Source organism: Coregonus clupeaformis, chromosome 40 (assembly GCF_020615455.1).
Source record: "Coregonus clupeaformis isolate EN_2021a chromosome 40, ASM2061545v1, whole genome shotgun sequence".
Taxonomy (NCBI): Eukaryota; Metazoa; Chordata; class Actinopteri; order Salmoniformes; family Salmonidae; genus Coregonus; species Coregonus clupeaformis.
In genome coordinates, this window is record NC_059231.1 from 13,409,544 (window position 1) to 13,433,258 (window position 23,715).

The following is a 23,715-nucleotide window of genomic DNA, read 5'->3' on the forward strand; positions in this document are numbered from 1 at the left end:
TACTATTTTAGATGCACCTGGACCTCCAATCAACCCAAGAATTACAGATACAACAAAGACTTCTGCAACATTCTTCTGGGGGAAACCAGTTGAAGATGGCGGGCTTGAAGTCACAGGGTACTTCGTTGAGCATAAAAAAGATGGAAAAGAGGAATGGTTCAAGGACACACCAACTGCTCCACTGAGAATTACAGAATTTGTTGTTCCTAACTTGGAAGTGGGAGCAAAATACCACTTCAGAGTCAGTGCAATGAATGCAGAGGGAGTTGGTGAACCAGCTCAAACTGAAGAACTGGTTGAAATTATTGAACGTGAAGAAGAGCCAGACCTTGAATTGGATGTTGAGCTGAGAAGAACCCTTGTTGTCAGGGCAGGATGTTCCATCCGCATATTTGTGCCCATTAAAGGACGCCCAGCTCCTGAAGTAGCCTGGACGAAGGGTGAAGACGCACCACTCAAAGGACGTGCTAACATTGACAGCACAGAGTCATACACTATGCTTGTCATCCCTGACTGCACAAGAAACGATGCAGGAAGATACAACTTGATCCTTACAAATGCTGCAGGAGAGAAGACTGCTCATGTCAATGTGAGAGTTCTGGATTCACCTGGACCACCAATTAATCTGAAGTCAAAGCACATCGACAAAGAGAGCATCACTCTTCAATGGGAACTGCCGCTTATCGATGGTGGTTCAAAGATAACAAACTATATCATTGAAAAGAGAGAGTCAACACGCAAAGCGTATTCCACCATAATATCAGTTTGTCCAAATAGCACAGTTAGAATTCCTGATCTAGCAGAAGGGTCAGAATATTACTTCAGAGTATCGGCTGAAAATGAGTACGGAATTGGCGAGTCGGTTGAGACTGCAGATCCAATTCGAGCATCTCAAGCACCAACACCCCCTGAGAGTGTTTATGCTACAGATGTCACCAAGACCTCTGTCAGTCTTGCATGGACAAAGCCAAAACATGATGGTGGTAGTAGAGTTACTGGATATGTCCTTGAAGCTCAAAAGAAGGGAGGAGACCAGTGGTCCCATGTGACAACTGTCAAGACTATGGACTTCATAGTGAAGAACCTGAATGAAAATGAACAGTATATATTCCGTGTCATGGCTGTAAACCACTCCGGAAGAAGTGGTCCTTGTGAAAGCAAGCCTGTTATTATCAAGGAAACAATAACAATGCCAGAATTTGACCTGCGTGGAATATGCCAGAAAATTGTCATTGCCAGGGCAGGAGATGAGATTAAAGTTGAGATACCGGTTATGGGACGTCCAAAACCAACTGTTTCATGGACGAAAGATAATCAGCACCTCAAGATAACCCCAAGAATAATCACTGAAAGAACTGCAACCACAAGTATCCTGAATATAACAGAATGCATAAGGAGTGACACAGGACATTATGCCATGACAGGGAAGAACATAGTTGGCTCAGTGACAGATACCATCATAGTAAAAGTGCACGATGTCCCTGGACCTCCAAAGGGACCAATAAAAATAGATGAAATCTCCCGTACCTATGCTGTCATCTCTTGGGGAACACCTGAGAATGATGGAGGTGTACCAATCAACAATTACATTGTTGAATTAAGGGAAACCACAGGAACCTCATGGGTAGAATTGACATCATCTGTAATCCGTACAATATTTAAAGCTACTCGTCTGAAGACTGGTGCGGAATACCAGTTCAGAGTCAAAGCTAAAAACAGATACGGTGCTGGCCAACCAATCATCTCAGAGTCAGTGGTTGCTGCATATCCATTCAAACCCCCTGGGCCACCTAGTACTCCAAAGGTTGTGGCCTTTACCAAAGACACAATGACAATCGGCTGGAATGAACCTGTTTCTGATGGTGGAAGTGAAGTCATTGGATATCACATTGAGAGGAAAGAGAGAAGCAGCATCCTCTGGCAAAAGATCAGCAAATCCATGGTGAAAGATAATCAATTCAAATCAAGTGGACTGGAAGATGGAGTTGCATATGAATTCCGTGTCACTGCTGAAAACATGGCTGGAATTGGTAAACCAAGCAAGGCTTCAGAGGCAATGCTAGCCCTTGATCCAGTGGATCCACCAGGTCAACCAGAGCCAATCTTTGTTTCCAAGAATATAGTAACAATTCAATGGACAAAGCCTGAATATGATGGTGGGTTCAAGATTACTGGCTACGTAGTGGAGAAGAGAGACTTGCCAGCTGGTCGTTGGATGAGGGCCAACTTCACAAACATCATTGAGACCACTTTCACTGTAAGTGGATTAACTCAGAATGAGGCCTATGAATTCCGTGTACTTGCCAGAAATGCAGCTGGTTCAGTAAGTGAACCATCTGAGCCATCGGATCCCATCACCTGCACAGATGACATTGTGGAACCACGAATCATGGTTGATGCCAAATTCAAGGATGTGATCCTACTGAAAGCAGGGGAAAACTTCAAACTTGATGCAGATGTTGCAGGCCAACCACTACCATCCATGGTGTGGACTAAGGGTGGAATGGACATTGAAAATACGATGAAATTGACAATTAAAATGACTGACTTAACAACAACTCTGATTAACAAAGACTCGTTAAGAAGAGATGGAGGTGAATTTGTTCTGACTGCCACAAATGTTGGCGGGTTTGCCAAGCATATCTTTAATGTCAAAGTTCTTGACAGGCCGGGTCCACCTGGAGGACCCCTGGTGGTGTCAGATATCACATCTGACAACTGTATTTTGGAATGGGCTCCACCCGCAGATGATGGTGGTGCAGAGATTGACCATTACGTGATTGAAAAGCGTGAATCAAGCAGACTTGCATGGACAAATTCGGCCTCAGGCTTAACTGCCACCCAATTCAAGGTGAACAAGTTACTCAAAGGAAATGAGTACATATTCAGAGTAATGGCAGTCAACAAATATGGAGTCGGAGAGCCTCTAGAATCTGCGCCAACTATTGCAAACAATCCATGGGTGCCATCAGATCCTCCAAAGGATCCTGAAGTAACAATAATCACTAAGGATTCAATGATTCTTATGTGGAAGGCTCCTGAGTACGATGGTGGAACTCCAATCACAAACTATAACATTGAAAGGAAAGACAAGATTGGTCTTCGCTGGGTAAAATGCAACAAGAAGAAAGTAAAAGACTTACAGTTCAAGGTAACTGGGCTTCTAGTAACACATGAATATGAATTCAGAATTCTTGCAGAGAATGCAGCTGGATTAAGCGTACCAAGCAATTCAAGTCCTTTCTACAAGGCTACTGACACCCTCTACGAACCAGGCCCTCCAGGCAACCCAAGAGTTGTGGACACAACCAAGTCATCCATTACGATTGCATGGAACAAGCCAAACTATGATGGTGGTTCTGAAATCACAGGATACATTGTGGAGACCTGCGTTCCTGGGGAGGAGGAATGGACAATTGTTACTCCGCCAGGAGGACTAATGGGTACATCGTTTACCCTTATGAACTTAGAGGAGGACAAAGAGTGCATGATTCAAGTTTCTGCCGTAAACAGTGAGGGTATTGGAGAGGAAGCAACTATTCCTGGCACACCGAGAGCTCAAGACAGGCTGCTTCCACCGGAAATTGACCTGGATGCAGAGCTAAAGAAGGTTGTGAATATCAGAGCCTGTAACACATTGAGACTCTTTGTACCTATCAGAGGAAGACCATCACCCGAGGCAAAATGGACCAAAGAAGATGGTGAACCTATTACGAGAGCAACCATTGAAAGCACAACTTCTTACACATCACTGGTGGTGGAAAATGTCAACCGATTTGACAGTGGCAAGTACGTGCTCACAATAGAAAACAGTTATGGATCCAATACAGCTACTGTGAATGTCAGAGTGCTAGATACCCCAGCTGCCCCGCAAAATCTCAAGATCAACAGCGTCACTAAAGAATCTGTCACTCTTATCTGGGATGATCCAGTAAATGACGGTGGAGCAAAGATTAAGAACTACATTGTTGAAAAACGTGAATCAACAAGGAAAGCATATGCCACTGTAAAGTCTAACTGTCATCAGAACACCTGGAAAGTTGACCAGCTGCAGGAGGGATGTAACTACTACTTCAGAGTTTTAGCCGAAAATGAATATGGAATTGGCCTACCAATTGAAACCCGTGAATCAGTTAAAGTTTCTGAAAAACCACAGCCTCCTGCCAAAATCACCCTTGTGGATGTTTCCAAGACTAGTGCAACCCTGTCTTGGGAGAAACCAGAGCATGACGGAGGAAGTAGAGTGGTATGCTATGTTGTTGAGATGCTGAGCAAAGGTGCCGTGAAATGGGTCCAGTCTTCTATTGTCAAAACATTAGAAGCAGTTGTCCCTGGACTGACACCAGGTGAAGAGTACATGTTCCGTGTAGCAGCAAGAAATGAAAAAGGAACAAGTGATCCACGTCAAATTGGTGTGCCAGTGATTGCTAAAGATCTTGTGATTGTCCCATCAGCTAAAATGTTGTTCAACACATTCAGTGTACTAGCAGGAGAGGATTTGACAGTACAGATTCCATTTATTGCTCGTCCCCGAGCAACTATTTCATTCATAAAGGAAAATGTACCTATGAAGCGTACCACCAGAGTTAACTTTGGAGGATCAGATAAAGTGATCAATCTTCAGATCAAAGAGGCATGCAGGGAAGATGTTGGTCAGTACCGGATCATACTCGCAAACACTGCTGGGGATACATCTATATACATCTCAGTAGTTGTTCTTGACAAACCTGGACCACCAAAGGGCCCAATTAAAGTTGAGGCTGTTACTACTGACAGCGTGCTTTTCTCCTGGGCTCCACCAGAGTATGATGGTGGTGCAACAATCAACAGCTACATTGTAGAAAAGAGAGACACATCCACACAAACTTGGTTGGTCGTGTCTCCAAATCATGCAAGAACAACGATTAAAGCTTCGAGGCTGAAAAACGGTTCAGAGCATCAGTTCAGGGTGACAGCTCAGAACAGGTATGGAAAGGGCCCATCTCTGACCTCAGGGTCTGTTGTTGCTCAGTATCCATTCAAATTACCAGGCCCTCCAGGAACACCATCTGTACAATCTTCCACAAAGGATAGCATGGTAGTTGTGTGGAATGAGCCTGTTAATGATGGTGGAAGTACTGTGCTGGGGTATCATCTTGAGCGCAAAGAGAGAAACAGTATTCTCTGGGTAAAGCTCAATAAGTCTCTTCTCCAGGATACATCTTACAAGACCACTGGCCTGGAACCAGGACAGGAATATGAATTCAGAGTTTACGCTGAAAACATTGTGGGAATAGGAAAAGTTAGCAAACTTTCCGAAGGTCACATTTCTAGAGATCCTTGCGATCCCCCCGGAGATCCTGAGGCTACTAAGATAACAAAGGATTCTGTAACAATTGCATGGACAAAGCCAGAGTATGATGGTGGTGCCAAAGTCACCGGCTACATTGTAGAGAAGAAAGAGTTGCCAGAGGGCCGCTGGATCAAAACCAACTTCACAAATATCATTGAAACTGAGTATGTGGCGACCAGCCTTGTGGAGAACCAGAAATATGAGTTCCGTGTTATTGCAAGAAACGCAGCAGGTGTATTCAGCCTTCCCTCATACAGCACTGGACCAATTACTGCTAAAGATGAAATTGACCCTCCTCGTATTAGCATTGACCCACAGTTCACACAAACTGTTTATGTTAATGCTGGAGATGGCTTCAAAATCGATGCCGATGTTCATGGTAGTCCAATACCTGAAATCCTCTGGATGAAGAGTGGCCATGAGGCACCCCTTGCAAACACCATCACCAGAGACATAAAAAATACAGACAGCACCACTTTGTTGACTGTCAAAGAGGCTAAACTTGAAGATGGAGGCAAGTACACTTTACTTCTAAAGAATCCAGGAGGCGAGAAGTCAGTGAAAATCAATGTGGTTGTTCTGGATAAACCTGGGGCACCACAAGGTCCTATCTCTGTCACTGGCATCACAAATGATCAATGTTGCCTTGCTTGGAAATCACCACTATATGATGGCGGCAGTGAAATCACTCATTACATCGTAGAGAGAAGGGAGACAAGCAGATTAGTTTGGACTGTTGTTGATAATAAGTGTGAGTCAAATTATCTCAAGGTTACAAAACTCTTGGAGGGAAATGAGTACATTTTCAAAGTCCAGGCAGTAAACAAATTTGGACTTAGTGTGGGTCTGGAATCAAACGCTGTGACTGTCAAAGACCCATTCATTCCCCCAGATGCACCAAGTAGGTTGGAGGTTTCCGATGTCAAAAAGGATTCAGTGGTGATTACCTGGGAGCCTCCTGGATATGATGGTGGCAGCGATATTATTGGATACATTATTGAGAAGCACGATAAGGAGGGTGTGAGATGGACCAGATGTAATAGGAAGACAGTTACCGACTTAACCTACAAAGTCACCGGACTTATGGAAAGTCACAGTTATGAATTTAGAGTTCTGGCTGAGAATGTCTCTGGAGTTGGAGAGCCAAGCTCCCCAACAGTTTTCTACAAGGCTTTGGATCCGATCTTCAGACCAGGTGCACCAGTTAATCCTAAAGTAACTGACATAAGCAAAACTTCAGTTTTCCTGTCATGGGGCAAACCTATATATGACGGAGGATGTGAGATTCAAGGATACATTGTGGAGAAATGCGAAGTGCCATCTCCTGCATCACTCACTAAGCAATCCATCGTTGTGGAACCGGCCGCTAAGGCACCAGCTGCTGAGGGAGAGGAAGCACCCGCTGTGGAAGGAGCAGCCGAAGCAGCACCCGCCGAAGCAGCACCCGCCGAAGCAGCACCTGCCGAAGCAGCACCCGCACCTGCAGAAGCAGCACCTGCCAAGGCAGAACCCGCAGAAGAAGGAAGTGCAGAAGGAGCTGCAGAGGAAGAACCTGCTGAGGTGTGGACAATCTGTACTCCACCAAGTGGCATCAAACAAACAAGATTTGAAGTTGGAAAATTGGAGGAAATGCATTTGTACAAGTTCAGAGTTTGTGCTATCAACAAGCTCGGAGTTGGAGAACATGCAGATGTCTCTGGAATCATTCTTGTCGAGGAGAGGATTGAGGAACCAGATCTGGACATTGACCCAGACCTGAGAAAGGTTGTGAACATTAAGGCTGGATGTTCCCTCAGATTGTTCATTCCTATCAGAGGGCGACCTCAACCTGAAGTCAAATGGGGAAAGGATGAAGGTCCAATTAAGGAGAATGCACAAGTTGAAGTGACAAGTAGTTATACATCCCTTGTGATTGACAATGTCAACAGATTTGACAGTGGAAAATACACTGTTTCTGCAGAAAATGCCAGTGGTGAAAAATCTGCTTTAATCAGCGTTAGAGTTCTTGACACACCTAGTGCCCCAGGCAACCTCAAAGTGATAGATATCACTGGTGAATCAGTGACACTTACATGGGATGCCCCTGTGTTGGATGGAGGAGCTAAAATCAGAAACTATATTGTTGAGAAGCGGGAAAGCACCAGGAAAGCCTATGCAGCTGTGGTGACAAACTGCCACAAATTAACATACAAGGTTGAACACCTTCAAGAGGGTTGCAATTACTATTTCAGAGTCCTTGCTGAAAACGAACATGGTGTTGGCTTGCCTACAGCAACCGTTGATCCCATCAAAGCCTCAGAGGTACCCCAAATCCCACGAAAACTGAGTGTTGTTGACCAAACCAAGACAAGCATCTCTCTTGCCTGGGAGAAGCCTGAGCATGATGGTGGAAGTAGAATAATTCATTACCTGCTAGAGATACAACCTAAAGGCACTGAGAAATGGTCAGGCATTGCAACTGTCAGAGCAATGGAGTCTGTTGTTAACAATCTAAATCCGGGTGAAGAATATCTGTTCAGAGTGTTTGCCATCAATGACAAAGGAAAGAGTGACCCAAGGGAACTTGCACTTCCAGTGACAGCAAAGGACCTTGTTATTGAGCCTGATGTTAGACCTACATTTAGCAATTACAGTGTTCGGGTTGGTAAAGACTTCAAGGTAGAAATCCCGATCGCAGGACGTCCTAAACCAGTAGTTAAATGGACAAAGGATGGATCAATCCTACTCCACACCTCAAGGGTTAAAATCACTAACACACCAGATAGCACAACTCTAAGTATCACAGAGGCTACAGGAGAAGATGGCGGAATGTATGGCATTAATGTTACTAATGTAGTTGGGGAAAAGAATGCAACCATTGAAATCATTGCGCTTGATAAACCTGGCCCACCAAGTGGACCTGTAAAGTTTGATGAAGTTACTATTAACACTGCAACTATTTCTTGGAGTCCACCAAAACATTCTGGTGGCTGCCAGATTTCAAATTACATTGTTCAGAAGAGAGACACAACCACCACAACTTGGGAGAATGTTGCTGCCTCTGTGGCAAGAACTACGCTCAAGGTGCAAAGGCTGAAAACTGGGGCAGAATATCAATTCAGAATCATTGCTCAAAATCGATATGGCAAGAGTTACGGTTTGGACTCACATCCTGTGACTATAAAGTACCCTTACAAAGAGCCTGGCCCACCCGGCACTCCATTCATTGCATCTCTCTCCAAGGAATATATGGTTGTGGAGTGGCATGAACCAGTCGCAGATGGAGGCAGTTCTGTTCTTGGCTATCACCTTGAACGGAAAGAGAGAAACAGCATCCTCTGGACTAAGCTTAACAAGTCACTCGTTAAAGACACCACCTACAAAACCGGTCCCTTAGAGGAGGCTGTTGAATATGAATTCAGAGTTTATGCTGAAAATATCGTTGGCATTGGCAGATGCAGCAAAATCTCAGAGGGTTGCGTTGCACGTGATCCATGTGATCCTCCTGGCACACCAGAGGCTATCATTGTAAACAAAGAGTCCATCACCATTGAATGGACAAAGCCAGAATATGATGGAGGCAGTGTGATTACTGGTTATGTTGTTGAGAAACGTGACCTTCCAGAGGGACGCTGGATGAAGGCAAACTTTACCAACGTTATTGAGACCAGATTTACTGCCACTGGACTAACTGCTGATGCACAATATGACTTCAGAGTCATTGCTAAGAATGCAGTTGGAACATTCAGCAAGCCATCTTATAACAGTGGACCTATAACAGCAAACGATGAGGTGGAAGCGCCAAGATATTCTATTGATCCTGCGTTCACCAAAACGATCATCATCAATGCGGGAGACACATTCAAACTTGATGCTGATGTACATGGAAAGCCAGTACCCACAATCCAGTGGTTCAAGGATGACGTGGAAATTGAAAAGAATACAATGAGATTGGAGATCAAAAATACAGAAAGCGTCGCAATGATAGTTGTGAAGGATTCTGTCAGAGTTGACGGTGGAAATTACAAACTTGTACTGACAAATGTTGCTGGCTCAGAGACAGTTCCATTCAAGGTGAATGTACTAGACAGACCAGGACCACCTGTTGGTTCTCTCCATGTCACTGGAGTCGCTTGTGACAAATGTACTCTGTCATGGCGTGCCCCACTACATGATGGAGGCAGCAACATCACACACTACCTCATTGAGAGGCGTGAAACCAGTCGTCTTGCTTGGACTATGATTTCTAACAGCTGTGAGACCACAGTGTACAAAGTAACTAGTCTGCTGGAGGGCAATGAGTATATTTTCCGTGTCATGGCTATCAACAGTTATGGCGTTGGTGAACCTGTGGAGTCTTCAGCAGTAATAATGAAAAATCCATTTGTTGTCCCTGGAGCACCACATGTTAATGATGTAACGAACATTGCCCGGGATTCAATGACTGTCTGCTACTCTGCACCAGAGACCGATGGTGGAAGTGACATTACTACTTACATCATTGAGAAGAAAGACAGAGCTGGAGTTAAATGGACCAAATGCAACAGGCAAAAGGTCACAGACCTATCTTTCAGAGTAATAGGTCTGACATCAGATCATGAATATGAGTTTAGAGTATCTGCTGAAAATGCAGCTGGTGTTGGTGTGCCAAGTCTACCAACGTCATACTTTAAGGCCTGTGATCCCAAGTACAAACCTGGGGCACCCACACATGCACATGTGATTGATACCACAAAGAGCTCAATCACAGTCACATGGGGAAAGCCTCTCAACGATGGCGGCTGTCCTATCCAGGGATACATTGTAGAGATTTGCAAAGCTGAGGAGGAGGAATGGACAATGTGCACTCCACCAACAGGCCTGCGGGTCAACAAATTCGAAATCACAAAACTTACAGAAGGTCAAGAATATCAGATCCAGGTCTGTGCTATCAACAAACTGGGTGTTGGTGAACCAGCAGCTGTATCTGGAACATCTAAACCAGAGGAGAAGGTAGAGGATCCAGAAATTCAACTGGACTCGGAATTGAGGAAAGGAATTGTGGTGCGTGCTGGAGGATCTGTGAGAATCAATGTACCATTCAAAGGCAGACCAACGCCAGAGATTAAGTGGTGTAAACTGAAAAAGGTTGAAGAAGTGGAGGAAGAACAAGAATTGCAAGAGAAAGCAGTGGTTGAGAAAGGTCTCAACTATACTCAGCTTTCCATTGACTCTTGTGACAGAAGTGATTCTGGAAAGTACAATGTGACTGTGGAGAACAGCAGTGGTACCGTTTCTGAATTTGTAACTGTGAAAGTGCTAGATACACCAGGTGCCCCTCTGAATCTCAAACTGACAGAGATCAAGAAAGACTCCATAACTCTTGTTTGGGATGCCCCTCTTACTGATGGCGGTGCGAAAATCAAGAATTATGTTGTTGACAAACGTGAATCAACCAGGAAAGCATTCGCAAATGTAACAACTAAGGTCAACAAAACAACCTACAAGGTTGAAAACCTTGTTGAGGGGGCTATGTATTACTTCAGAGTTATGGCTGAGAACGAATATGGAATTGGATCGTCTACTGAAACAAAGCTTGCATCAAAGGCCTCTGAGGTGCCTCTTCCAGTCGGAAAGATCTTCTTGACTGATGTTACTAAAGTCAGCGCATCTTTCAGATGGGAAAAACCAGAGCATGATGGTGGAAGCAGAATTACTGGTTACCTAGTTGAGATGCAGCAAAAGGGAGGGGACAAATGGGGTGTTGCGACATCCACAAAGGGCGATTGTCATGGCACAGTCACCGGACTTACTGCTGGACAGGAGTATCTGATCCGTATCATAGCTTACAATGAGAAGGGAAAGAGTGAGCCTAAAGCACTGGCTATGCCAGTTGTTGCTAATGACATGACTATTGAACCAAGCTTAAAACTCATGTTCAACACCTACACCGTCAAAGCTGGTGACGATCTGATAGTAGAAATCCCAGTGTTTGGTAGGCCGAAACCCCATATTGTTTGGAAGAAAGAGGGTCTGCCATTGAAAATAACAACAAGAGTGAATGTGATAAACACAGCAACAACTGCTGCCATTAAAATTACTGAGGCATGTAAGGACGACTTTGGAAAGTATACCATTACGGCAGCTAACACAGCTGGCTTATTCTCTGAAGACATAGGAATCACAATCCTTGACAAACCTGGTCCACCAACCGGACCCATTAAAGTCCTTGAAGTGAGCAACAACTCTGTCAGTCTTTCATGGGGAGCCCCAGAGTACACAGGCGGATGTCAAATAAGGCATTACACTGTGGAAAGACGAGATTCAACACAAACAACATGGCAAAGTGTGAATGCACAGCTTGCTAGAACAGCTATCAAAGTAACCAAGCTGAAAACTGGCGCAGAGTACTGTTTCAGAATCTGTGCTGAGAATAGATATGGAAAGGGCGCTCCTTTGGACACAAAACCAATTGTGGTGCAATATCCATACAAATCCCCAGGACCACCCGGAACTCCATACATCAAATCTGCAACAAAGGATCAAATGATTATTGAATGGAATGAGCCAGTCAATGATGGTGGCAGCACGGTTATTGGATACCATCTTGAATCTAAAGAAAGAACCAGCATTATGTGGACGAAACTCAACAAAGCCCTCATCGCTGATACCTCTTTCAAGATATGTAATCTTGAGGAGGACATTGGATATGAATACAGGGTCTATGCTGAAAACATTGTTGGCATTGGCAGAGCATCCAAAATATCAGAATCGTTCATTGCTCGAGATCCAGTTGATCTACCAGGTACCCCTGAGGCTACTGTTATCTCCAAGAACCACATTGTGATTCAATGGACTAAGCCACTGTATGATGGAGGCAGTAAGATCACTGGATATATTGTGGAGCGAAGAGATCTAGCCAACATTGAGGGTCGCTGGATGAGAGCCAACTTTACCAATGTCATTGAGACAGAATTTACCATCTCTGGCTTGACAGAAAATGAACAATATGAGTTCAGAGTGATTGCAAGAAATGCAGCTGGTATTTTCAGTGAGCCTTCTGACAGCACTGGACCCATTACTGCCACAGATGAGATTGAAGCACCAAGAGCCTCAATGGATCCTAAATACAAGGATGTCATTGTTGTTAATGCTGGGGATAACTTAGTTTTGGATGCTGACATCTATGGCAAACCCGCTCCTGAGGTCTTATGGTTGAAAGAAGGAAAGCAAATGGACAAAGCTCTTCGAATTGAAGTGAAAACTACACAGAAACGTGCAGCTATAACAATCAAGGACTGCACAAGGTTAGATAGTGGAAACTATGACCTCAGTCTCACCAATATCGGTGGGGTAAAGACAATCCCAATCACTGTGAAGGTCCTTGATAAACCAAGTGCACCCACTGGACCACTGAGAGTCACTGGATTGACCGCCGACAGATGCTTCCTATCCTGGACTGATCCCTCTCTGGATGGTGGTGCAGCTATAACTCACTATATTCTGGAAAAGAGAGAGACCAGTCGGTTATCCTGGACTGTGATTAACGCAAATATTCAAGCTACAAATTTCAAAGTGATCAACCTACTGGAATTGAACGAATATATCTTCAGGGTTAGGGCTGTGAACAAATATGGCGTTGGTGATCCTTTGGAGTGTGAGGCAGTAACTGCACGCAATCCATACAAGCCTCCAAGTGGACCCGGAACACCTGAAGCAAGTCAAATAACAAAGGATTCTATGGTCCTATCATGGTCAAAGCCAGATAACAACGGTGGAGCAGAAATTGACTGCTACCATCTTGAGAAACGTGACAAAGATGGTGTAAGGTGGACCAAATGCAACCGGCAGCCATTGACGGATCTACACTTCAAAGTCACTGGACTTTTGGATGGTCATTTCTATGAATATCGTGTTTCTGCAGAGAACGAAGCTGGAGTGGGAGATCTGAGCGAACTCTCACTGTTCTACAGAGCATGCAATGCTACAACAGCACCTGGACCACCACACCATCCTAAGGTGACAGATCACACCAGCTCAACTGTGTCCTTGACTTGGGGCAAACCCGCTTCCGACGGTGGAGCATACATCAAAGGGTACATTGTTGAAATGAGAAAGGTGACAGAAGAGGAGAGGAAAGCAATGGAAGAGGAAAAGAAGAGGAAAGAAGAAGCAGCAGCAGAAGAAGAGGAGTATTCAGAAGAAGAGGAGGAAGAACCTCCTAAGGAGTATGAATGGACCATATGTACACCACCAACTGGCATCCAGGCGACACACCTCACTATTAAGGACTTGAAGGCAGGACTAGAATACAAATTCCGTGTCTGTGCTATCAATTCAGAGGGAGTTGGTGAGCCTGCAGATATCCATGGCACTGTGATTGCTGCAGAAAGAGTTGAGGCACCAGAGATTGAACTGGATGCCAACCTCAGGAAGGTTGTCTCTGTTCGTGCAGGTGGATCTCTGCGTCTGTTTGTCACAATCAGAGGAAGACCTGAACCTGAAGTTAAATGGGCAAAGCTGGACGGCGAGCTGACAGAACGTGTCATGATAGAATCCACAAGCTCATACACTATGCTTGTAATTGACAATGTAAACCGATTCGACAGTGGAAAATACACATTGAACCTTGAGAATAACACTGGTGAAAAATCAGCACTTATCAATGTCAGAGTGTTGGACACACCAAGTGCTCCACAGGCCTTTGCGGTCAAAGATATCAAAAAAGATTCTGTGAATCTTGTTTGGGAAACACCACTCACAGACGGTGGATCAAAAATAACTAATTACATTGTGGAGAAGCGAGAATCCACCAGAAAGGCTTACACTGCAGTGACAACTAACTGCTTATCTAATTCCTTCAAGATTGAGGAGTTGCCAGAGGGATGCATTTTCTACTTCCGTGTCTGTGCTGTGAATGAGTATGGCATTGGGTTGATGGCTGAAACCAAAAACCCAATTAAAGTTTCTGAAGTGCCTATGCCACCACAAAATGTCAGAGTTACGGATCTCACGAAAAACAGTGTAACACTTGCCTGGGAAAAGCCAGCTCATGATGGTGGAAGCAAAGTAATGTGCTACAACGTTGAGGTGCAAGGTAAGGATGACAAGGGTGCCCAGAAGTGGAATGCTTCATGCACAGTCAAAATCCTGGAAGCAACTATTGCAAACCTAGTAGCAGGTGACGCATATTCATTCAGAGTCATTGCAATCAACGAGAAGGGAAAGAGTGTACCAAAGGAACTTGGTCTACCTGTGACAACAAAAGACATTGCTATTGAACCCTCAATTGAGGTGTTATTCAACACTTACAGTGTGAAGGCTGGAGGTGATCTTACAGTTGAAATCCCAGTTAGGGGCCGACCTAAACCTGTTATTGCATGGAAACATCATGGCCTTCCTTTGAAGCAAACAAGCTCATTGACAATTCTGAATACCAAGACCTCATCCAAAATTATTATAAAGGAGGCGGGCAGAGAACATGTCGGAAAATATGAAATCACTGCCGCAAACCCAGGTGGAATAAAAATAGCAGAGATTGGAATTATTGTCCTTGACAAACCTGGTCCACCAACTGCTATCAAACCAACTGCTGTAACTTCAGACAGTATTTCATTGTCATGGGCTCCACCAGAGTATGATGGTGGCTGCTGCATCAACAACTACATTGTAGAGAAGAGAGATACAAATGCAACAGATTGGCAAATGGTCTCAGCCAATGTTGCAACAACAGCAATTAAAGCCTCCCGATTGACAAAGGGTGCTGAATACCAGTTCCGTATCTATGCTGTAAATCGTTATGGAAAGAGTCAACATGCAGATTCCCATGGAATTACAGCCCAGTATAACTTCAAGCTACCTGGCCCACCATCTACTCCTAAAGTGGCACATGCAACCAAGATTTACATGCTTGTCACATGGAATGAGCCAGTCAATGACGGAGGAAGCACAGTTCTTGGATATCATTTGGAGCGAAAGGAGAGAACCAGCATCATCTGGAACAAGATGAACAGAGGTCTCATCAAAGATACAGAATACAAAGTGACTGGCATTGAAGAGGGCATCGGGTACGAATACCGCGTTTACGCTGAAAACATTGCTGGAATTGGAAAATGCAGCAAAGCATGTGAGGCTGTTTCTGCAAGAGATCCATGTGATCCCCCTGGCGAGCCAACAGTCACAGGTATCACAAGAACATCGGTATCCCTCGCTTGGACGAAGCCAGAGTACGATGGTGGATCCAAGGTTACTGGTTACATTATTGAACGCAAAGATCTCCCAGAAGGCCGCTGGATGAGGTGTAACTTCACCAACGTGGTGGAAACCTACTATGACGTCACAGGCCTGATCAAGGACCAGCAGTATGACTTCCGTGTCATTGCAAAGAATGCTGCTGGATGCTTCAGTGACCCATCTTATTCCACTGGTTCAATCACAGTCAAGGATGATGTGGATCCACCACGTATCATGATGGATGTGAAGTACAGAGCTGTTGTAGTTGTGAAAGCAGGAGATGTTCTTAAAATCAATGCAGATATCGCTGGGCGTCCACTGCCAGTTGCATCATGGAAAAAGGATGACAAGGAGATCGAGCTCAGGGCCAGAATTCAGATTCTTGCAACAGATACCAGCACCTCAGTAATTGTGAAGGACTGCATAAGGCGTGATTCTGGACAATATACTTTGACTCTGCAAAACATTGCAGGAACAGTATCTACACCAGTGGACGTTGTGATCCTGGATAAGCCAGGACCTCCCGCTGGCCCCCTGGCGACTACAGGCATTACAGCAGAAGACGTCACCTTAGCATGGGGTCCTCCTCAAGAAGCAGGCGGCGCTGATATCACACACTACGTTGTTGAGAAACGTGAAACAAGCCGTCTTGCTTGGACAGTGGTGAACGGAGATCTGAACAGGACAAATTTCAAGGTCACAAATCTCCTCAAGGGTAATGAATACATCTTCAGGGTCACGGCCGTCAATAAGTATGGACTTGGTGAGGCCATTGAGAGTGAGGTCGTCAAAGTGGCTGATCCATTCACAAAACCATCTGCTCCCACAAATTGTGAGATCACGGAGGTATCCAGTGAGGAGATGACACTTGTCTGGCAGAAACCTGTTTCAGATGGAGGCAGTGAAATTACAGGATATGTGATTGAAAGGCGTGACACGGCAGGTCTACTCTGGGTCCGTGTGAACAGAGAGCCTGTGACTGAATTGACAACCATAGCAACTAAACTACGAAAAGGATATGAATACGTGTTCCGCGTGTTTGCTGAAAACGCTGCTGGTTTGAGTCCTCCAAGTGAAGCATGCCCATCGTTTAGGGCTGAAGATGAACAGGTCGAACCAGACCCACCAAGTAAACCAAAGGTTGTTGATTCAACCAAGAGTTCTATCTCCATCATTTGGAACAAGCCACTAGAAGATGGTGGAGCTCCAATCCTTGGATACAGTGTGGAGTATAAGAAACTGAAGGACGAGGAATGGACAGTGGCCATTCAGAACATAAAGAGCACAGAGTTCACCGTCTCTGGACTTACAGCAGATGAAGAATATGAGTTTGCTGTTAAGGCAATAAACAAGATTGGTGAAAGCGAGCAAAGCCCAATTTCTGAGCCTATTGCAGCAATGGATAGAACCGTGGAGCCTATGTTTGATGTAGACATAGAAATGCGCAAGACATTGATTGTCAAGCATGGCAACTCATTCACTCTGACTGTACCATATAAGGGAAAACCTGCACCTTCAGTAGAATGGAGCAAGGAGGAAGTAGATCTCAAGGCAAGAGCAACCATTGAAACTAATCAAAGCTGCACTTCACTAACAATTGAAACGGCAACAAGAAATGACTCTGGACAGTACACTGTAACATTAGAGACTGGCATTGGAGACCCAGTAACATTACCAATAGTTGTAAAGGTTCTTGACTCTCCTGGTCCACCACTTAATGTATTGGTTAAGGACGTCACCAAAGACACTGCTACCATTACATGGGAAGCTCCAGAAAATGATGGAGGTGATGCTGTGAAGGCCTACCATGTTGAGAAACGTGAAGCCAGCAAAAAGGCATGGGTGTGTGTGACCAACAACTGCCACGCATTGTCCTACAAAGTGAAAGATTTACAAGAGGGAGCTTTCTACTACTTCAGAGTCATGGGAGAAAACGAATTCGGAGTGGGTGTAGCTGCTATACCCAAGAATGGAACAAAGATTACAGGTTTGTCATTTCTTTACTTTGTATGTTATTTTGTTATCTGTATGATACTTGCATAAAGAAATTACCCCATACATTCTTAATTGTTCATAACTTTTGTTCTTAATATTTGCAGAAAAACCAAGTCCACCTCAAAAGCTTGGGGCTATTGCGGTAACCAAGGACAGTGTTACAATCGGATGGACGAGACCAGAACACGATGGTGGAAGCAGAGTAACTCAGTACTTCATCGAAGCACTTGAGAAAGGACAACCCAAATGGGCGAAGGTTACTCTTGTGAACACAACTTCCTTCCAAATCAAAAACTTGAAGGAGAATGGTGAATACTTCTTCAGAGTTAGCGCTCAGAATCATGCTGGACTCGGCGAACCCAAAGAGATGATCATTCCTGTTGTAGTGAAAGATCAACTGGGTAGGTTTTCTACTCACCTCTTCTTATTTTGACTTTTTCATTATATAAATAGTCAGTATATCTGTCATGGCTAATCGTGTATGTTAATTGATCATTATCTAATTGTATATGCTGTGACTATTTGCTTTACAGAGGCCCCAGATTTTGACATGAAAAACTACCCCAGCAATACTGTCTATGTGAGATCAGGATCAAATCTGACCTTCGAGCTTCCTATGACCAGCAAACCTTTGGCAAAGGTTATTCTAGCAAGAAACACCGTTATTCTGAAACCATCCAAGAGATTGGTCACTCAAGTTACTGCTGAAAGCCTGATCATCAAACTGAACGAGAGCATTGCAAGTGATGCTGGCAGATATGACATCATCGCCTCCAATACAAGTGGTATCACCAAGATGTTCATCAACATCGTTGTGTTGGATAGACCTGGTCCTCCAACTGGCCCTATTGAGGTTGGCGAAGTGACTGAATCCACAGTGGCTCTCAAATGGGCTCCTCCTGTGTATGATGGTGGCAGCCCAGTTACCAACTACGTTGTACTGAGACGTGAAACAAGCACACCTGCTTGGACTGAAGTGTCCTCTCAGGTTGCGAGAAGTGCCATAAAGGCCAGCAAGCTTACCAAAGGAGAGGAATATCAGTTCAGAATCAAGGCAGAGAATCGCTTTGGTATCAGTGACCACATTGACACCCCACCAATCACAGTGAAGCTTCCATACAGTAAGTGTCTCTATCATTTATTAGTATACCATCCATTCCCACTATCTTAATCACTATCTTAATGTGTCTTTGAATTAGACTGAAATTTACTGGATTACATTTTTTATTCTAGCATTCCCTGGCCCTCCATCAACACCATGGGTAACCATGGCTTCAAGAGAGAGCATTACAGTCAACTGGAACGAGCCTGTCATAGATGGAGGAAACACTGTCACGGGCTACCACCTGCAAATGAAAGAGAGAAGCAGTATTCTGTGGCAAAAGGTCAACAAAGTAGCAATCATTGGAACACAACTGAGAGTAACAAACATCTGCCCTGGCCTCATCTACGAATTCAAGGTGACCGCAGAAAATGCAGCTGGTATCGGAAAAATCAGCAAAACGTCAGAAGAAGTGCTCGCCATTGATAACTGCGGTAAATGTCTTCTTGATTATTTTTGTTTTTTGGTCACTGAATTTGTTGTGGATGGTGTTTTTTTTTTCTCATAAACTGTTCCTGATCAATTTGATTTTGTATTTCAGAGCCCCCGGCAGCTGTAAGAGTCTCAGAGATCACAAAGAACTCCATCAGTCTGGCCTGGGTTAGGCCGCCTTATGATGGTGGCAGCAAGATCACTGGATACATGGTGGAGAGGAGGGACTGCCCTAATGGCAGATGGACAAGGGCCAACTTCACTAACGTGATTGAGATGAACTTCACAATGTCAGGCTTGACCCAGGATGAATCCTACGAGTTCAGAGTTTACGCAAAGAACGCAATCGGTTCTATCAGCAATCCATCTGATGTTGTTGGTCCAATCACTTGTGTCGATTCATGTGGTGAGTTGAGCTTTTTTTACTTTTCAATGGGTAAAGAAACTGTCATTTGGTTGATATTTGATTTACTATTTTGTTGCTAATATTTTGTTTTTCTCATGTTCAGGTGCCCCTGCAATCGATCTTCCTCCAGAGTATTTAGATGTTGTGAAATACAAAGCCGGATCCATGGTTAAGATCAGAGTGGGAATTCTTGCCAAGCCTCTGCCAACAATTGAGTGGTACAAGGATGGAAAAGAAATGGTGTCAAGCACTACACTATCCATCGAGAGCACCACTGATTCCTCTGGTCTTCTCATCAAGGACGCAACTCGTAGCCACACTGGCACATATGAAATAAAGATCAAGAACGCTCTGGGTTCGGCATCTGCCACCATCAGGATGGAAGTTCTAGGTATTTTTTTTTACATGTCATTTAGCTTATGTCATGTAATTGTGTCATACTTTCATTTGCAACAGACATGTTGTTATGAGTTCAATAATGTATTAATGCACTGAATGTTTTCTCCTTTTCACCAGACAAACCTGGACCACCTCCTGGCTTGATTCAGTTTATGTTAGTCACAGCAGACAGGATCATGCTCAAGTGGGAGCCAATCACTGATGAGGGTGGTGCTAAGGTCACCCATTACGTTGTGGAGAAACGTGAAACCAGCAGAGTGGTATGGTCTACCGTGTCTGAGAGACTAGAAGAGTGCTACATAGCTGTCATGAAGTTGGTACGAGGAAATGAGTACATTTTCCGTGTGAGGGGTGTCAACAAGTTCGGAAATGGAGAACCCTTGGACTCTGAGCCTGTTGTTGCCAAAAATCTATTTGGTAAGTGTAAAACAAAACAGGCCATAACATTGTGGTAGCAAAAAACACTATTTTGAAACATGCAAACAGAAGTTTTATCTGTTGAAATATAAAGCAGACATTCCCCAAAATGATCAGCTTGACATGCATATTAAGTCTTCTTATAAGACATACATTCTGTTTTCTGATGTATTTTTTTTACTTAACCGACTCTTTATATTAATTTCACAGTTACCCCAGGACAGCCTGCCACACCAGAGGTAACAACTATAACCAAATCAACAATGGTAGTTGTATGGGACAAACCAGGTGTGGATGGCGGTAGTCAAGTAACTGGCTACTACCTTGAGAGACGTGACAAGAAGAGCCTTCGCTGGATAAAGGTCTTGAAAGATCCGATTAACAACACCACTACGACTATCTTTAACCTAACAGAAGGCAATGAATATCAATACCGTGTGTGTGCCATCAACAAAGCTGGAGAGGGCCCCTTCTCAGATGTGTCTGACTACTACAAAGCAGCTGATCCAGTTGGTAAGGAAAAATGTTTAACGTCCATCTAACTTATGTAATAAGTAAAAACCATAACCTTTACTTCTCTATTAAAACTATATCTAAATTATGTAAATTTTCTTTATTAGAACCACCATACGAACCTACTAAGCTAAAAGTGGTTGACTCAACCAAGACATCTATCACCCTTGGATGGGCCAAGCCAGAGTGGGACGGAGGCAGTGAGATCCTCAGCTACGTTGTTGAACAGCTGACGGACGTGGAAGGTCTACGACGCAAACCACGTAAAGAAGAATCATCTGAATCAGAAGAAGAAGAAGAGGAGGAGGAAGAAGCAGACGATGGAGAATGGGTTGTAATCAGCCAGAAGGGAGAAGTGAGGACAGCAGAGTACGTTGTGTCCGGCCTAACACCAGATGTTGACTACTACTTCCGCGTATCCGCAGTCAACATCGCAGGGCGTGGAGAGGCCATTAAGATGAAAGAGCCTGTTCAGGCTAAGGATATTCTGGGTAAGTTAACACACCTCATGGTTTCATTACATCTACATTGACATTTTGTTTCATGATAAGATTTCTTCCCTTTTCCTAGTAGTGAAAAGGCAGTAAATAAAGTATGTATCTTTTAATGATTTTTACAGAGGAAGCTATCTTCGATCCAGATGTTGCCATGAGAACTCACTACATCGTAAAAGCCAAGCAGGATGTGGAGATCACAGTGCCCCTCAAGGGCAGACCTGCACCTAGTCCTACTTGGATGTTCGGAGAGGAGAACATCGACAATAATACAAAATATGAATTCCACCACACAGATATTACATCAACCCTTGTTATTCCAGAAGTCAGCCGTAATGACTCTGGAAAGTACACTGTGAAGATTGAAAACGGTGTAGGAGAGCCAAAGTCAATGACGCTGTCTGTGAAGGTTCAAGACTCACCAGCTGCCTGCACGAACCTGGTGTTGAAGGATGTCACTCGTGGCAAAGTAACCATGTGCTGGGAAGAACCTGAACTTGATGGTGGTGCTGATATTACCAATTACATCATTGAAAAGAGAGACTCATCCAAGAGATCCTACTCTAGTGTGACAACCAAATGCACAGAACAATTTTATACCATTGAAGATCTCTCAGAGAAAACATCCTTCTTCTTCCGTGTATCAGCAGAGAATGAATTTGGAATAGGTGATCCTTGCAGCACAGTTGAACCAGTAAAAGCTACAGAAACTCCTGGTCCAGTCAAAGAAGTTGCTATGAAGGATGCCTCAAAGACCTCTGTAACACTGCAGTGGGTAAAGCCTGATTACGATGGTGGAAGCATCATATCTGACTACGTCATTGAGAAGAGACTCAAGGATGAAGAGGACTGGGCAGCCGCTGGCTGCAGCAAACTATGTGAACACGAAGTACCAAAACTCAAAGAAACCTCACAAATGCATTTCAGAGTTGCCGCCAGAAATGAGAAGGGAAAGGGTGATTTCACTGAAATTGGACCAATTGAAGTGAAGGACTTTGTCATCCCACCAGAGGCCAACCTGGATGAGTATCCAGGTGGGGAAATCAGTGTCCGTGTGGGCCATAATGTACACATTGAGTTGCCCTATAAGGGTAAACCCAGACCTGCCACATATTGGCTTAAGGACAATATGCCACTGAAGGAGAGCGAACTAGTACGCTTCAGGAAAACAGACAACAAAGTTGTTCTCATGATCAAGAATGTGAGACCAGAGCATGGTGGGAAATACACACTTACTCTTGATAACAGGGTGTACAGGAAATCCTTCAATGTTTTTGTCATAACTCGCGGACCACCATCGAAGCCTGTCGCACCCATCAACTTTGATGAGGTCAGAGCAGACAGTGTTACAATATCCTGGGAGGAGCCAAACGATTACGGAGGTGGAGAGATCACTTGCTACTCTGTAGAGAAGCGCGACACATCTCAGAATGACTGGAAGATGGCATGCTCTAGTGTCACTGACACAACATTCAAGGTGCCCAACTTGATCAAAGGAATACAGTATCAGTTTAGAGTGCGTGCTGAGAACATATATGGAGTCAGTGAGCCACTGGTGTCACCAAGCGTCGTCGCTAAACACCAGTTCAGGCCTGCAGGTCCACCAGGAAAGCCTGTTGTGTACAACGTCACCAACGACGGAATGACCATTCAGTGGGAGCTGCCCGTCTTCAATGGCGGCTGTCCAATCAAGGGCTACCATGTTGAGAAGAAGGAGAAGAACAGTGTCATGTGGCAGAAAGTCAACACTGTGGCTATCCCTGGAACAGACTACAGAATCCTTGGCCTTATTGAAGGACTGGAATATCAATTCAGAGTCTACGCACAGAATGATGCTGGATTCAGCCGCAAGAGTGACGAAAGCAACACCACCATGGCAGTTTCTCCAGTTGGTAAGTCCTTATTCAAATGGAAACTAATCATGGTTTACTGTTAATAATGGTATACTGTTATTCATCCCCGGGCTGAACAAGGCAGTGAGTTTCAGGTCAGCAATGGGTGCAGCATACCCTTTCATTAAAGCGGCAATCAGCAGTAGAAACAATAACAAAGCAGACACCCCGCCTCTGGTTCTGTAAAAAGCTGAGGGATGGGGCTTGAGAAATGTAACCACACTCAAATTCATAGACAGAGCTATGGATGCAAGGAGTAAAACAAGCTTATATTTTAGGTTCTGGTGGGGAACTAAGCTCATGAGGCATTTATAATTTATATTCTTCAAGAATCAATGGGTACATATCTTTAATTTATAAGTCCAAAAATGGATGTAGCGCAACTGCTGATTGCGACTTTAACGTACATATTCTTACAATCAACACATAGATGGTATGAAATCCAATGCCTATGAAAGTGCAAGTACCATGAATATCTTATGTAATAGGGAAGTATAAACCAAGTGATTTAAGCACATTCCCAGACTTAGTCCACGTGTGAT

At 44.2% G+C, this 23,715-nt stretch overlaps 1 protein-coding gene across 1 annotated transcript in view; it reads left to right on the top strand.

Moving 5' to 3' along the window:
* Window positions 1-23,715, top strand: part of ttn.1 (titin, tandem duplicate 1) — a 170,851-nt gene that overhangs the window by 120,014 nt on the left and 27,122 nt on the right. Inside the window, exons 174-183 of the mRNA XM_045212083.1 lie at window positions 12-17,510; window positions 17,623-17,919; window positions 18,052-18,639; window positions 18,752-19,054; window positions 19,162-19,458; window positions 19,562-19,849; window positions 19,975-20,274; window positions 20,485-20,787; window positions 20,895-21,278; window positions 21,407-23,173. Of these exons, the coding sequence (XP_045068018.1) occupies window positions 12-17,510; window positions 17,623-17,919; window positions 18,052-18,639; window positions 18,752-19,054; window positions 19,162-19,458; window positions 19,562-19,849; window positions 19,975-20,274; window positions 20,485-20,787; window positions 20,895-21,278; window positions 21,407-23,173 (22,026 nt within the window). The remainder of the gene's footprint in view (window positions 1-11; window positions 17,511-17,622; window positions 17,920-18,051; window positions 18,640-18,751; window positions 19,055-19,161; window positions 19,459-19,561; window positions 19,850-19,974; window positions 20,275-20,484; window positions 20,788-20,894; window positions 21,279-21,406; window positions 23,174-23,715) is intronic.